Source organism: Poecilia reticulata, chromosome 22 (assembly GCF_904066995.2).
Source record: "Poecilia reticulata chromosome 22, P_reticulata-male-v2, whole genome shotgun sequence".
NCBI classification, from domain to species: Eukaryota; Metazoa; Chordata; class Actinopteri; order Cyprinodontiformes; family Poeciliidae; genus Poecilia; species Poecilia reticulata.
Window position 1 is genome coordinate 1,546,604 of NC_088851.1, and position 17,078 is coordinate 1,563,681.

Consider the following 17,078-nt stretch of genomic DNA (forward strand, 5'->3'; position numbering starts at 1 on the left):
TGTTTTTCTTAGCCTCATTTACATACCTTCCAGTTTAACCCTTGTGCGTGCGAGGACTGAGGCAAATGATACAAGTGATACGGGTGTGGGGTCGGTTGGACCCCATTTGTAAACACAAGGTTTAAGAAACATCCAGAGCAACCAGAGGGCTAAAGAGTTCCCAGCAGAATGTTTCCATGTCTGTGTCCTTTGTGTTCCAACCAACATCATATTATAAAACTGTACTATAGTTATATAAATGTTTGTTACAAAAAGTTTAGTTTAGAAAATTATTTTGCTATAATGTTTGAAATAATTTACTTAAAATGTGTTCTGACGCATAGGTTCAGGGCAGGGGTGTCAAACTCGAGTCCTCAAGGGCCGCTGTCCTGCAGTTTTTAGATGTGCCACAGGTACAAAACACTGGAATGAAATGGCTTATTTACCTCCTCCTTGTGTAGATAAGTTCTCCAGAGCCTTGCTAATGACCTAATTATTCTATTCAGATGGTGCAGCAGAGGCACATCTAAAAGCTACAGGGCAGTGGCCCTTGAGGACTGTAGTTTGATACCTGTGGTTTAGGGTGATGATCATATGAGACAGCAGGATCTGTGGAGTTCTTCAAGAGAAGGCACAGAGCAGCCGATGGTATTCTGGGCAGATTTTATGATTCTCTGCAGAGTCTTCCTATGTGCTGCTGTGAAGCTGGAGAACCACACACAGAGACAATAGCAGATTATGCTTTCAACAGAGTGTCAATAGAAGGACACCAGCAGGTTTTAAGAAATATTGTTTCTCCTGAGGACTCTCGGCAAATAGAGTCTCTGCTGGGCCTTGTTGCCAGTTCTGCTGTGTTTACATCACAGGCCAGATTATCCATGATTCGAACTCCCAGGAAACAGAAGTTTGACATCCTCTCCATTCACCCTGTCTCTGCAAATGTTTAGTGGTTGAATATCTCCTTTACTTCTAAAATCCAGTATGATCTCCTTGGTCTTGGCTGTGTTTTGGATCAAGTTGTTATCTTTGCACCACACTGTAAGTCACTCCCCCTTGTGCCTGTAGGCAGATTCATTCCCCCTGAGAAGAGACCCACTACAGTTGTGTTTCTGCAAATGTCAACAAGGATGCTACTTTGGTGGACTTATACGTAATCATGTGTATGGTGGTGGCAGCATCATCCTCTGGATGTTTATGGAGCTAAATACAGAACAATCCTGGAGGAAAACCTGTTAGACTAGAGACTGGGATGGAGGAACTTCTTCCAGGAGGACAATGACCCTAAGCATACAGCCAAGGATGTAATAGAATGAAACATTGTACTATAGAATCAAAGCATATTCATACATTAGAATGGTCAAATTAAAATAATCAAAAATAATATATATTTTTCCATTTCTTTCTTCCTTTTAGCACCTGCTATCTCTCAGGTTGAAGATAAAGCAGATAGTGATGCAAAAATAGTTGGGATCTGTTTTTGCCACTGTTGTCAGTTCTTCTAGTTCTCCACCAGATGGAATCAGGGAGCACGGCTGGTTTAGTGAGCTCCACCAGGTGCGCAAATCATCTACCTTCATTTAATGGAGCTTATAAGAGGAGTCTGCTGTCAGGGAGAGGATGCTCGCGGCGGAGGCACGGCCAGACTGTGAATGGAAGGATGTCAGAGGGAAATGATGTATCAGGTAGTGATTTTGTGGAAATAGAAGAGGGTGCTGATGGTGTGGAAAATGAAGAAATATGGCATGCTCAAAAAGCTAAGCATTAATGGAAAAAATCAAGACAACAAATAGAATCATCTGTTTCCGAGGCTGAAGGAGAAACGGTTACGGTGACAGAATTTAAAATAGTTTTGAAGTTTGTCAAAGAGGGTGTGTCCTTTGGTAAGTGGAATCCAATAAAGCTTACTAAAGAAATCAATTCACTGGTTGGGAAGGTGAAATTTGTTAAAGTACTAAGAGATGGATCTTTATTGATTATTTGTAATGATGTTAAACAAAAAGAAAGGGCACTTAATATAAAAAGAGTCCTTGGTGAGAATGTGAGAGGGAGACTTTTGGATGACAAGAAGTATGCACGCGGAGTCATTTCAGGTATTCCACCTGATGTGCCAGTTGATGAGATCAAATCGAATGTTTCAGGAGAGAAAGTGGTGGAAGCCAAACGATTGAAAATAAATAAAATGGAGAAAAGAATGATAGTTTTTCTATCATGCTAAAATTTGAAGAGAACAGTCTGCCAGGCAAAGTGTTTGTGGGATATGTGAGCTATGACGTCCGACCATTTATGCCTCCGTGCTTAAAATGCCAGAAATTTGGACATGTCGCGGCAGTATGTAAGGGGAAACAGAAATGTGGGAGATATGCTGGGGATCATGAGTATGGGAAATGTGAGGAAGGATGAAATGTTGTAATTGTGGAGGTGGGCATGGTTCAGGATTTAGGGGATGCATAGCTAGTGAAAGAGCTGAGGAAGTTCAGGGTTAATGAGTCGTATTTAGAATATGTGTAAGTATGTGTGTGTATGCCAGTGCATGCTCATTCATTCATACATGTATTTAATGAGTGTGTTAAGATGTGAATTTGCACGTCGTACACATCATTGAGGTATGTTAAATTCCCTCTGAGATCTCTGATGACCACACTCTAATCTGGTAGGTGGTGGTAAATGCACCTTAAGTTGGATGCCAGCCGCCAATAAAAATCAAAAGAAGAAGAAGAAGAAGAGTTTGCTGCCAGTCCTTTGATGGAGTGTTAATCTTCAGTGGTAACGTCTGGGACACTGAGCACCTTGTGTTACTAACCTTCTTCGCGTTCCTTTTTCCTGAGACTTATCTTAAAGGTCACTCCTGATGAAACTCTGGATTCTGTTGCAGTTCATTCCCCAGCTGACTCAGTCACCTGCAAACCTCTAGCCAATTCAAAGTCAAGACCTAAATCTAACAGAGAATCTGTGGCAAGACTTGAACATTAATGTTCACACTCTCCATCCACTTAGACTGAGCTTGAACTATTGTGCAAAGAATAATAGGCAAAATAGACACTTTATAATTCAGCTGTACATTAAAAGTGAACATATTGAGCAAAATTTCATTGCAAAGCTCCCAATAAGTAAAAAAAAAAGAAATTTAATAAATACAATAAAAAATAAATATTTATGAATTTAGTGGTCTTATGGGGTGAGGCATGAAGCTGTTATGGAATCTGGTTGTCCTGCATTTGAAGCTGCTGAATCTTTTCCCAGAGGGCAGCAGGGAGAACAAGCCATACTGAGGGTGGAAGGTTCTTTGTGATTGGCTGAGTCCTGGACAGGCAGCGACTGTGAGTGGTGTTAAGGATGGAAGGAAGTTCAGTCCTGATGATTCTCTCAGCTGTCCTCGCCACTGTCTTTGCAATGCCAGTCAGCGGTGATAAGGTGATATATGCCCCAAACCAGACTGAGATACAGTACCACTGTCTATTGTCCCTCTGGACAAAGTGGTGAGGATGGGAGAAGGGAGGTTTGAGATTCTCGTCTGATATAAAAAGTGCAGACAATGCAGAGCTCTCTTCACAGGCCAGAGGTTTGGAGTGACCAGGTCAAAGTGTCAGTGATCTGTATCCTCAGGACTTTAATGCTGAAGACCTACTCCACTGCAGCATCATTGATGAGGAGGGGGGACCTCATTCTTATCGCATGTCCCCAAATCATATTGTGTGATGCCAGCATCTCCACTCTAACCAACGCGGTTTGGTACATGCTGTAAGCATGTATGATGAAGTATTCCTGATTTTCTGAAGACCAGGTTCACACTTGCAGATCCTTCATCTATAGAGCCAAGGACTTTCCTGGAGAAAGATTACACAGCCAACTGTTCCATTCATTCTGGATATGTCATTTGCTGTATAATTATGATAAAATGCTCCCATCTTCCCCCTGATTATGTTTAGTTCAGATTCATTGAGAAAATAGGACAGTTGTAAACTTGAATGTAAACCACCCCATGCATAGTTTGTTTTATATTAAGACTGAAAGAAGTTCAAAGTCATTATCATAAAGTAAAGTGTACTCCCTTTGTTACTATGTCATGTTTTATTAAGTCCTACTTTGAGGACATTTACAATTACTTTCCCAGTTTTAGGGTCACAAACTGAAATGTATTTGAACTGTTCTTCATAAAACTGTACAACAGGTGTTGTTCTGTTAACATTTTTCCACCATCATTCATGGCTGAAGGGTGCTGAAGCAGTTCTTAGGTGAATATGATGTTGCTGGGATAATAGTCAGGTGCTCTACAGTGATGTAGATGAGGCTCTAGGTCTTCTGGATGACTACCCTTCTTGGACTCCATTTTGGTGTTAATGATTCTGCAGGTGCTGCGCAGCCTCCTCGCTCGTCTTGAAGAAGGATCTAACGGTACTTTCCCGCTTTGCAGTGGTTTAATGGACCAGTTCTCCTCTCACCATTGATTACTTTCAAACTAACAAACAAATTAAAAAAAGAGCAATGCGACTTGGATGTAACATGTAATGTAACGCTTTATTGAAATGTAGTGAAGTAGAAAGTACAGATACTTACTGTAAAATGTAGTTGAAAAAAGTTGAAAGTATGAAAGTATCCACGATTGAGTATACTTAAGTAAAGTACAGATACATGAAAAATTTACATAAGTACAATAACATCCCACCACTGATCAAAGTAGGCAGCAAAATCCTTGTGCCTGGTGTATATGCAGTTGGTGAGGATCTGGTCACCATGGTGATGCCTCCCTTCACTATGGATTCAGAGCCTAGGAGTGTCTGACAAGATTGATGTCTCTGATTTGGGCACCGCAGCCTTCCAAAGTAATGAAACACAACGCAAGCTGTTGCAAATAATACAGACATTTGCTGCAGTGTGTGTCTTTCTGCATGTTCCATCTGTAGGCTTGGCTTCTCAATGGAAACCTCAAAGCAATCTAGAATTATGGAACTTAGGAAATTTGTTCCTAATGTCTGTTGAGATTGTTTTGAAGATGTTCTCTCTCTGCAGCTCGGCAGACATTCTGGCTTCTTCATGCTGGACAGATTAGCGACTGTCAAACTTGTGCTTTGTTTCAAATGTAGTGTAAAACAAACAAATCTGTTGGATGGGATGTTTGATTTACAGACTGGACATCTGTAAATCAAATATCTATACTTGCGTAATATTTGGATTTCATCTCATCTCCATTAATTATGGTGTCACTGGGATGTGCAGGGTCCAGTTGTCTGTGCAGTCTCCATCCCCACCAGGTTTTTTTTGTTTTTCATGGAGATTAAGTCAGTTTCTTCCTCCAGAATTGCATTCCAGTTTCCAGGTTTCAGTGGATAAATTGGTAATAAGAGAAACTTATACACTACCTGTTTCATCTTTATCTTCCTCTGTCACTAATACTGCTTTTTTTGAAGTTAATTAAACGAGCAATAAATAAATAAACAATAATAATAATAAAAAGAAAACTAGACTTGTTACACCCCTAGTAAAATTCAGGGGTGTAACAAGACTAAAGGAAGGTCTTTGTTTTTTCTTGACTCTGGACACCCAATATTTTGCATACTCAGAATTCAGATTAATTCAGTTCACCCTTATCTGTATATTGGCTTCAAACACAAGTGAAATCCAGAGCGCTGAAAAAGCAAATCCTTGAGTTTAGTGCTCATGTGGAGTGGTAAGCAATAAGTCAGTCTTATAAATATGACAGTGCTAAGCTGTTGGGGTTTTGTTTGTCATCAGAAGTACTTTGTACAGATTTCTGACTTTAACAGAAAGCCATTGTCACAAAATGTCATAAATAGAACTTATTGGACCTAACCCTAGCCCAGTTATAATTGCATTGTAGATGTTGCGTTTACAGGTTAAAAATGGTAGGTTAAAACTGCATCAGCTAATGCAGCCTCATTTTTGAAATACAGTCAAAGGAGGCAATTTTGGAGACAAATTTAATAGATTTGTCAAATTAAATAATTTGGTCAAAAATAATTTCAAGGTTACCAGTAGAAGCTATTATAAAACTTGCACATGAAAGCACTACTTAATAAAGTCATCAAATAAATAAAGTCATCAAACAAATCTGTCAGTTTGTTTTCCTTAAATTTTGTTCTCTTGAAGGGGTGTCCACATTTTTATGTTTGCAGGTAACAGCTGAAGCCAAGTGGTTGCAATAGATTTGATTTCAGTGAAGCAGAATTGAGAGGTTTTAATACAAACGCACGCCACACTTTTCAGATTTTTGGTGTTAAAAAAGGAGAAAACATAATATAAATGTTCTTCCACTCTACAATTATGCATTTTTTATATTGGTGTGTCACATAAATTTCTTACAAATCTTTGTCATTTGTGTTTGTGACATGATTAAAAATGAATAAGTTCAACAAATATTAATGAATAGTTTTGTGGGACATCCATGAGGGACCTTACGCAGAGCGATTGACTATTCGCTCTCTCCACACTGCTTTCCGCCCCGGTCTTTTTCGTGTCCCTTCTCCTCCACCTAACCAGCGGGATTCGGAGATTCTAGCCCTCTTCCTTTATTGGCAAGCTCATTGGACCAATCACAAGATTCGACACTGAGCAGTGTAGCCAATCGCCGTCGTCTGCTGTCCTACACCCGTCTAGCACGTTCATATGCATTTATGTAATGTGTGCCATGGTCTGGACCCAGCAGTGTTGACAATAGAGTGAGAAGAAACAACTCTGAATCGACAACGAGCAACGGAAAACACGACAAATTCAGGGTGTTGTTTGAGACGTAGAGTTTAACCGGTAACTGGAATGTTATAGCGTTAATCTAAAAGTTGCGTAGAGCCGTGTTTCGTTATTGGTAGTTTAAGGATTTTCCATTTGGATGGAAAACTGCTTGTGGGTTTGGCTGTTTTAGGCCGAGATTTTGCTGCTGGGGAGAGGCTGTTTGCACCGAGCTGGAGGCAGCCGCACAGTTAGCCTGACAGTTATCCCGACACAAGACAAGTCTCCGCCACAGTCTTCACTGCAAGCTGTGGAGGATCAAGGCGAAGTACAACGACGGAAGAGGTTCCAACCAGTCTTGCTCAGGTCCGGACTCGGGTCAGGACTCGGAACGGTGTGTGTGTCTTCCAGCCCGGTCACTGTCAGTGTGTGAGCTGTAGCTAACATTTGCATCATTAGCTCTGTCCCTGTATTTACATCCGGGATGATGGGTGATCGCCCAAGCCCGCCCAGGTAATGTTATCTCATCAACACACATTTAAATTCAGATTTGATATAGTTCCTGTTTTGAGCCTGTTCATTGTGTTCCTTTAGCTGGCTGCTCACAAAGCTAGCTGCTGCTGCTCTCGATTAAACTGCAGCTACTCGCTCAACTTAGGCTAGCTCCCGGTAGCTGCCGTGCTAACTGTGGCTAATGACCTAAGATAATATTTTATTAAGCGAGCATAAGTCTTTTTATTAATATGTTACTCTGTCTGAATATGTAAAACATTTAAATGTGGCTCTGCTCTGGTCCATGTTAAAGCAGCTTACGGGCACTTATGTGATTCTCTGTGCAAGGTAATTTTTAAGCTAACGTTCCTAGCGAGCTAACACTTGGCTAATGTGCTGTCAAGTTTGCTCCTGCAGGCCCAATATGGCCAAACTGACGCCTGGCATTTAACGGCTTGATTTCTGACCCCATGTACAACACGAACTACTTTGCTGTTCTAGCTCATGATGGAAGATGTACATTCTTGCTGCTGTTTGGATCGGTTTTACGATACATTTTGGGCTTTCCCGTAAGGCTGATCCCGGGACAACGTTCTGTTCTCTGATCAAGTCCTCTCAAGCTGCACGTTCAAAGGTTCAAATATAATTTCTAGATGAAATCAAGACACCAGAGCAGCTAGTGATAAGCTTGTCGACAACATTTTTGAGAGGCTTTTTTTTAAAAATGTCAAACAATTTCATGTGAAAGAACAATGAATGAAAGTTTGAAGGATACAGAGATTTACTGATTAACAAGCTGAAAAAATTTTGGGAAATATTTTGTTAATTTTACATTGAAATTTATGAATAGTTATCAAGATTCACTGTTTTCAACTTTTGCACACATTGCCATGAACAATTGAATAAACCTTTGATAAAATGCCAGATAGTTGTCTTTTACATGCCACATTGGACCAAACCTCAGTTACAATGCTGTTAAAAAAGTATTTTCTCTCTGAGAGCTTTTATGCTTTTAGTTTCCATAAGCAAATCTTTATTAATAAATAGGATCCATGCAAACCTTGGCCTAAGTTAAAATGTAAAAGCTGTGGGACACCCATGGCTCAGCTGGAAGAGCAGTCAGGAACAAAATGTAGTGATCTTGATTCCAGTTTCTTCCATCACTTATCAGTGTGCTCTTGGTCAAAACACGTAAAACTTGCTGAACTGTGTATGCTGTATGATTCTGAGGCAGATAGCAGAATTGTGAGTGTAAAAAATAAAAGCAAGACATTGCTCCATTTAACTAGGAAAAAACACAATGAGAGTTCAGTTTGTAATTTTTCTAGTTGAATCATGAATTAGCTGATCAGATGTATACACTGCAAAACACTAAATCTTACTAAGTATTTTTGATTTGTTTTCTAGTGCACATATGTTGGTACACTTGAAATAAGACAAAACTAACTTGCAAGTAACTTTTCAGAAAGCTGAAAGAGCTTATTTTAAGTTTTTAAATAACTTAATTGATGAAGTACTATTTCACCGGCAGATTATTTAATTTATAATATATTTTCTTGGGATGCTCCAATCAGATATTTTGCTGCTGATTCCGATCACTGATCATTGCCGATCACTTGGATTGGTTGTTGATTTTTATTTTTTTTTTGCTTAAGGTATAAATGCTACTATGTGACTTGGCAAAATCAAAAAATTATCTGGTAATAAATTCACCTAATTTAGACATAAAACATGCAAAATACTTGCAGGGACAATACAGCAGCTTTTCAGTCAAAAGGACAACTGAAAAACCTGCATTAAGTAAAACAGACTTTAACAGTAAGGTTCTTAGTACTCTAAATTATACACAAGTCAAATAAATCACAACACTGCCTATATCAAATAATGTCGAGTACAAAAGGAAATATTCATTCAAATTCAAATGCAGGTTGCATCCAAATAAACAGTCCTGATTTACTGAATCAAAACTTCCTGATAGTATGACTAGCTGATTAATGCTGGTTCTGATTGGAGTAATTCTGCAGAATGCCAGGAGGATGCAGAGGAGATTGATTATTTTTCAGAGATCTGTCTTATGTTAGAACATAGCTAAAGTTTTAATGCATATGTAAAATATTTTGTTTAATGCTGCAACTTTAAGCAGATGTTTGGAGTGAGAGTTCACTGCCGGATGGAGCATGAACGAAACTCCTGTAAAATATTTCTACCAGTAGCGTGTAGTGGTGGATCAACAACGAGAGCAGAACCAGCGTCTTACACTGCTAGCTCGTTGACTTTAATTATTCTTTTGGGTTATTTGTTTAGCTTTCTGACAGCCATGCTAATCCGGGTGAATGTTGGTAGTTGTGCGCTGCTTTTCCTGCTGACTGACCGATCTGGATGTCTTTTTTTTTCCTGCAGTGAGCCTCAGTATACCCATACTCTGTCAAGTGTTTGTTTTTTAAATGTCATATTAGATTCAGTGTGTTGATGCATTTTGAAGTGCTTCAGCCCCGAGGTAATTTTCCGCCGTAACATGCAAACTTCTGCCATTCACTCTCGGAGCGCTGCTGCGTTCTTGCGGAGTGTAAAGAAAAGGGGGGCTCAGCTGCACACGCAGACTGTGAAGTAAGATACAGGTGATCGGTTTTGGTGATTGGCAACAAGAAACAGTGATTGGCGATCACCTATCATACACTTTTTCACGGAAATCGGCCGATTATGATCGATGGCTGATTGATCGGCACACCTCTAATATTTTCCCAATAAGCAAAATAATCAACCAGTGGAACTAGTACTTTTTCATCAATATTGAGTAATTTTTGACTTAAAACAAGCTCCAATATCAAAAAGTTACTTGTAAGTTAGCCTGGTAAAAAACAGCAGCTTCTACACATTGCTTCTTCCAGAGGGTCTGGGCTCTAAGCTTCTGAGAAATGATTGGTTCCTGGAGGAGTGGACTGTGTTGAGGTTTAAACTTGCCCAACTGCTTATGTTTGCCTGTGACATATGTTATTCGCTAGTTTGCCACTATGAAGCTTACCGGAAGTTGCCTATGCTGTAAACAACCATCCTCCACTCTGAAGAGAGAAGAGCCAATCCAAACGAGGCGGCTGTTGATGTTAATTGAGTAGCTGGAAGCGTATCTGGCCAACATGAAGTGAATGGCTTTGTTCACTTCCTCCGCTGGCATTTCTAAAACTACTGGCAGTCTGCTAATCTAAAACAGCACAGAAAATTAATGTAAACATTCACAACATCTCCTTGTGTCCTCTGATTGGCCCATCAAAAATCAACTGTAGACAATCAAAGTTAAGGGGAGAAAGCCCAGGTTCTGTGCTGGCGGTGAGAATTTTTTTTTCTAGCAGAATTGCACATGAAGACAATGATCAGTCTGCTTGTAAACTAGTTTTGTGTTATCTCAAGAGAACGTCTTCCAGGAGCTCGCTGACTCATTCAGGGTGTAAAGCTCTACCTCCGCTAAGGGTCAGAGGTCATGATTTGACAATAAGAGAAAAACTGGGCAACATGGCCTCTATGGGTTAGTTCCAAGTTCACATGAAGCAAAAATGTTGCATGTTGCATGTACAACCCACCAGATATGGCGGCTGCAAAAAGATACATCTGCAAAAAGGATTACTTTTTGCAGCTGTGATTAATCTGCACACTAATATTGTGATGACCAGTGTGACCTCATATATTGTTCAGTAATAATTTGGTTCTGGTTCGTGTCTTTTCCCAGGTGGTCTAGGTTGGGTCTGAATAGGCCTGCCACAATAACGAATTTTGGTGGACGATGAATCATCTCAGTAATTATTGTGATAATGTGGGAACACATTTTCAAGTATTAAACTTTAAATTCTAATGAACATTTAACATTGAAACTGAAAGACATTTTAAATACCCAAAATAAACAAAAGAGGGCAAATAGAAAAGTGTCAGCTGTCACACAGTTCTTGGAAGAGAGTGAAAAGGAAAACAATATTTCATGTGAATAGAAATTGAGAGTTTTAATTTAATATTTGATAAATTGATTTATTGCTTATTGTGACAGGACTGGGTCTGGGTTGGGTCTGGGTTAGGTCTGGTCTAGTTTGGATCTGGGTGTGGTCTGGGTTAGGTCTGGTGTAGGTTGTATCTGGGTTGGGTCTGGGTTAGGTCTGGTCTAGTTTGGATCTGGGTGTGGTCTGGGTTAGGTCTGGTGTAGGTTGTATCTGGTCTGGTTTGGGTCTGTTCTGGCCTACGTTGGATCTGGGTTAGATCTTGGTTAGGTCTGGTGTGGGTTGGATCTGGGGGTAGTCTGGGTTGGATCTGGTCTGTCTCATACGGTGGATCTGGCCTTTGAGAGTCTGTCTGAAAGCAGATGTTTAATTCTTGGGCGCTGCAGAAGCCTTTAAACTGACTCACAGTTAAGTTCATATTTCCTGTCAAGACTGCAGCTTCTCAAATAATCTGATGTGAACTTTGATTCTTGAGATAGAAACCAGGCTGTCGGACTGTGGACCCTGCAGTGCACTATGTTGGCTGTTTTTCCTTTCCTGTTTCTTTTTATTTCCTTGCTGTGCCCCCAAACTCCACACCCAACCCACCTACCAGTTGTTTTATTGGTCAGTATGTGTATAACATGTAATGGACACCATCATAATTGATGTAGATCGTCTAAAGTGGTAGCATCTTTTGCCCCTTACTGCTAGAATTCAAACTATAGAGGGTTGAGTTGTTTCTGTAGAGGGATTGCTAGTGGGCGTGGCCTCATCGCCCTTAAAATCTAAAGTTTAGTACATTTTTTTTCTGGGTATCACTTGGAAACAAAGTGGAGGAGCTGAACTGGTAAATCCATCCACACGTGTTTTTTCTCAGTTGATTTACTATTTAATTCCATAGTAGCTAGGTACTGTGCAGTTTGAACTTTTCCACTATTTGATTTGATTTATTTGATTAATTACAGAGATGTCACAACCATTGTGTCAAGCATATTTACATTAACACTAGTACAAGTCTATGCATCCATACATGTACATAATCGCATACACATAAACATACACACAGAATTAAACATATATTAAAAACCCTCTTGTAAATAAATTTATATATATATCAGAATGATAAAAATGAAAAGGGTAAACCCAGTGTGAACACATCTATACACACACACACACACACACACACACACACACACACACACACAGTGCATTCCTCATTTAAAATAATACGATCAAAATATTAAAACTGTAATGTCTGGTATATTGTGAAAATTAAAATCCCTAACTGTATTGGTTAACTTATAATACACCTCTAGTCAGACTAGGCACGTATGGACTGGTATGATGTCTTTTAGTATTAACTTTAAAACAAAAATAAAAAAACTTTATGATGCCACTGAAAAAGAAAAGTTGTGGTTTTTTGAAAGTGATGTCAGGACTCCCTTAAAGAACAGATGTTTGAGTTCAATAAGTTTTTATCTTGGTAAAACAAAGGTTAAATATAAAAAAATCACATTGATTATTGCAGTTATAATAATGTGGAGTGCCTGGTGGGGGAGGGTGAGCATGCTCCTACTTGCTTCAAACAGCTGGAATAAACCAGAGCCATATATGGTTCTAAATGGTTAAAAACAGCTCCTGAAAATGTTAGCAGTTTGAAACTTTTCCAGCTCTACATGTATTATGCTGTTGTGGAACAGCTTTATGGTACTTTGTAAAGTCTGTCCTTCTTAGTGTGTTGACAATACAGCACCAAATACATTAAATATAAATTGGATCAAGTTTTGGATAAGCTACAATTGTATTTTTAATGACCAAAGTATTGGTTAATTTAGAATTCTTTTCATTCAATCAACAGTCTTTGTTCTCAAACAGTGTTGAAAGGTACATCTTAAAAAATAGAATATCATGAAAAAAGTTCAGTATTTCTCATCACTCACTTTAGAAAGTAAAACTCAAGATTCATAAGAGTGAAATAATTTAAAAAAAAATTATAATTGTTTTAAGATGACAAAAAACCAAATTTGGTGACTTAAAGGATTTTGAAGGAGTTGAATATTATAAAGTCATGGTGTTATACCCTAATCAGCTGATTGCCTTTAAACACCTGCAGAGGTTTCCTGATAGACTGATGCTCTGTCAGACTCAACAACAGGAAGACTGCTTACTGAACAGGGGTCCAGAAAACGGTCATTGACGCGCCCAGAAAGACGGCAAGTGACAAGGTCACTACTAAACCAGCTGGTTGTTCATAGGATAAGCATCCTCATTAAAAGTTGAGTGGAAGGAAACGGTTAATAGAAAAAAGTGCTCCTACAAAAGGAATTACTGCAGCCTGAGAGGATTGTTAAACAGAATCCACGTTTTGCTGACATCTCTAACCCTTCAAAGTAATGTCAAATTCAAGAAATGTTAAATTTTTAATGATACATTTACAGTTGGGGAACAGAATCTTGTAGAATGAGCCCACAATTCTGTTGAATGATAAGTCATCTACAAGTAACCCTAAAAATATTGAAAAAAACAAACGAACAAAAAAAAAAACACTCTTGTGATTTTGTTTTAGAAATTGACTCATAGGCTAAAACCTGCAGTTTTAGCCTATGAGCAGAAGTGATGCCAAGACGTACGAGGGAGACTGAATAAATATTTTGTTTAGGTCATCCGAAATACCTTCGTTTGCTTGGATGGGTTTTGTCATCCAAGATATTCATTTTGACTTGTCAGGAGCCAGATTCTGTCTAACCTGTTACAGGGTGGCATGAGCTCTGCATGTGTAGTTAAAAATATGCTTCTGGTTCTGCTGCTAGCTGCCTAACCTGCCAAAGTCTGCTGTTTGGAGCACTATGTGATATTGCATTCTTTAAAGATGCAATATATTTGGTTTATTTTTTTTCTTAGTAAATATGATCAGAATGAATTGTTTTTACAATGTGGATTTATTTTTTTTCAGAAGTATCTTTTAAAATGTGAGATGTATACAGTTTTTAGCTTTTCATTCTATTTAAAATATTGCATTAAATAAGGAAACATTTGTGTAACAGCCAGAACATTGTTATTGGTATTTAAAAGCCTCTCCAAGTGTCATATAAAATATAATTGTAAAGAAAAAAAAAGGGCTTGCATGCGTAGCGCACGGACGTTGAAAGGTCTTTCTGTTCAAAAGCAAGTAATTTAGATATAACAGAGCTCTATCAAACAATCATTTTTTGTTTTCACATACTGTAAACTTTTGAATGGAGAGGTTTGTAATTATAATCACAGGTCGACCTAAAGTGTGAGAAAATGAATCTAAAGAAAAATCTAGAAAATCACAATCTATGACTAATAAATAAATTTCCATTTTACTTAAGTATTTGGTATTAACCAGTAGGACCTTGTAATTTGATCAATTCTACAATATTTATTAATATTTTTTTTCTCAAGTATCAATTTGTCATCTGCAAATATTGATACATTAAATCTTTGAGTTTTATGTCAAATCCACATGAATTAAATGACAGCTATCACACTCCATTGCACATAGGGCTGTAACGATACAATAATCTCACGATGTGATATATATTTTGTTCACAATACAATACATATCACAATGTTCAGCAAATGATACAATTTGTTACATTTGATACATTTTTACGATTTTCTGAAAGATTTTAGAGGGACAGTGATTTTGTGACTGTTCATAGACTTGAGTTGAATTAATTGAACTGATGGTGGAATAAATGTTTATTTGTTATACATTTGCTTTGTTGCTAATTGTGTGGCTTTGTGTATTTGGTTATGGAGAAAAGGAACCTTTTTGTCTTATTCACTCATATAAAATACTGTAATTTATTTCATTATTTAATTAATTGTAACTGGTTGTTTCACTACATGTAATTTTTAATGCACAACTTGCAACTTGTGCATTAAAACTGACATGCAGCAGTCACAAAATGTCAACAAAATCACTCTGTCCCTCTAAAATCTTTCAGAAAATCTTAAAGGCAAATATCGTGAGCAGAATATCGTGTAGTGTATTGTGAGATTAGTTTATCACTACAGCCCTACTAACCAGCTGTAATTCTGGCTCTCTGACTTGTTGGTTGGTCAAGAAGTCATGCTCTCCTCTGAAAATACACCTGTCCTCACACTCAATTAGACCAAAGAGCTAAGGTTGCCATGGACAACACTGTAGACCTCCAGCTGAATGGGCTCCAGGTGAACAGCTTGGTGAGAAGGCAGCAACTGTTGGTGCGACTATTAGAAAATGGAAGAAATTCCAAATGATGGCCAGTCTACATCATACTGGGTTCCATGCTTGATCTGGCCTCGTAAAGAATCAGTGATCATGAAAGTTGAGGGATCAGCCCAGAATTACACGAGACCTGAAGTAACCTTATAGAAACTACAGTCTCAAAGGTTACCAAAGGAACACACTTGCAGTATTTGAAGGTCGTCCTGATAAAAGCAGCACATGTTCAGGTCACAATGTGATTTTCTTCTTTTGTGGATTTTTTCCTATTCTGTCTCTTACAGTAGAGGTGTAGCTATAATTACAGACCTCTGGAACCCTGTCAGATTGGTGTATCAAAACCTCATTCCATGGAATATAACGTTGGAGGAGAAACTAATAAACGGCAAAATGCACTGGACTGGAGCTTCTGATGAGTGAGATCAGCTGAGAGGAAGGGAACTGAGCTTTCTGCACCGGACATTCCTGAGTTGTTTGATTTGAGTCCTAAATAAGGTGTCATCCTTATACAGTTTCAGTTCAGTTTATTTCTATAAAATAAATTACAGTTCACAACAAATGTCAGCTCCAGGCACGTTACAAAAAACAATTTAATCATGCATACATTCCAATTGATCCTCGTTATCAAGCAGTACAGTACACTTAATTAATTATTCAAAGTAAATTAAAAAGTTTCCATCTAAGGAAACTCAGCGATTTGCATTGAGTCTTTGACTTTTTGCATTCACTCCTCCTGAACGAGTGTGTACTGCTGCCATTGAGTTGTTGACTTTACAGTAATCCCTCACACCGCGCATGCATGTAGTGACAGTGAAGAGGAAAAACTCCCCTTCAACAGGAAGAAACCTCCAGTAGAACCAGAACATGGCTCTGTTGCCAAGTTCTGTATTAAAGTTTTAATTGTAGTCTTAAAAGGATTCAGGGTGTCTGTCCTTAAACTGGGAACTAGTTCCACAGGAAAACTTTGGGGTCCTCTGGACTTGATAAAGCGCTGTACAAGTACAGGCAATCTACCACTTACTGTGCTAAATATGTTTTAAGACTTTTGAGTTATCTGTGTCATAATAAATTCCAAATAATGATGACTAAAAGCCCACAAGACCTTGTCCGGGATTGTTAGCTTTACTATTTTCTCTAGTTTGCTCACTGAGAGCATCAATGAATTGAAAAGTATGATTAAATGCTGTGTGAATATTACACTACATGTGACTGGTATCCTAAAGAGATACATCATGAATGGGCATATTTGTTTGTGAGGCCATGACAGCTGTATCATGCAGTCACAGACATAGTTGCCAAATAAAGACATAATACATAGTTATCACTTATTATCACAATAGTAGTACAAAAAAATCTTCAAGTCTGTATTCTCCACTTATAGTGTACCATCTGTTAGCCAAACCATTCCACCATGTTTGACGTATTTTCATGTGCTTTTTTGCATTTTCTTTTTGCATTTGACAGTCAGTTTTAGTTTTCAAATGACATGAGGACAGAAAGACCATATTGGCTGCTGTGTCCTTTGTGATGAGATCTTGGTGTAGGAAGAGCTGTGCAAAGTGCAACTGAAGTGCCAGTTAAGTTTTATAGCATCCAAAGAAAGTTTATGAAGCACCATAACTATGGTTTCTGTAAGTTACGGTTACACTTGATTAACTGTAAATTATTAAAAATTTAAATCTTAAGCTTTGTTTTTGAACTCTCTTGATCTAGTTCACTCATATTGGAGC

The 17,078-nt window shown here is 38.4% G+C and overlaps 1 protein-coding gene across 1 annotated transcript in view; it reads left to right on the forward strand.

The window, feature by feature from the left end:
* Positions 1–6,594: 6,594 nt before the first annotated feature.
* Positions 6,595–17,078, forward strand: part of ppp2r5eb (protein phosphatase 2, regulatory subunit B', epsilon) — a 41,888-nt gene continuing 31,404 nt past the window's right edge. Inside the window, exon 1 of the mRNA XM_008398657.2 lies at positions 6,595–7,173. Coding sequence (XP_008396879.1) covers positions 7,145–7,173 — 29 coding nt within the window. The 5' untranslated portion in view covers positions 6,595–7,144. The remainder of the gene's footprint in view (positions 7,174–17,078) is intronic.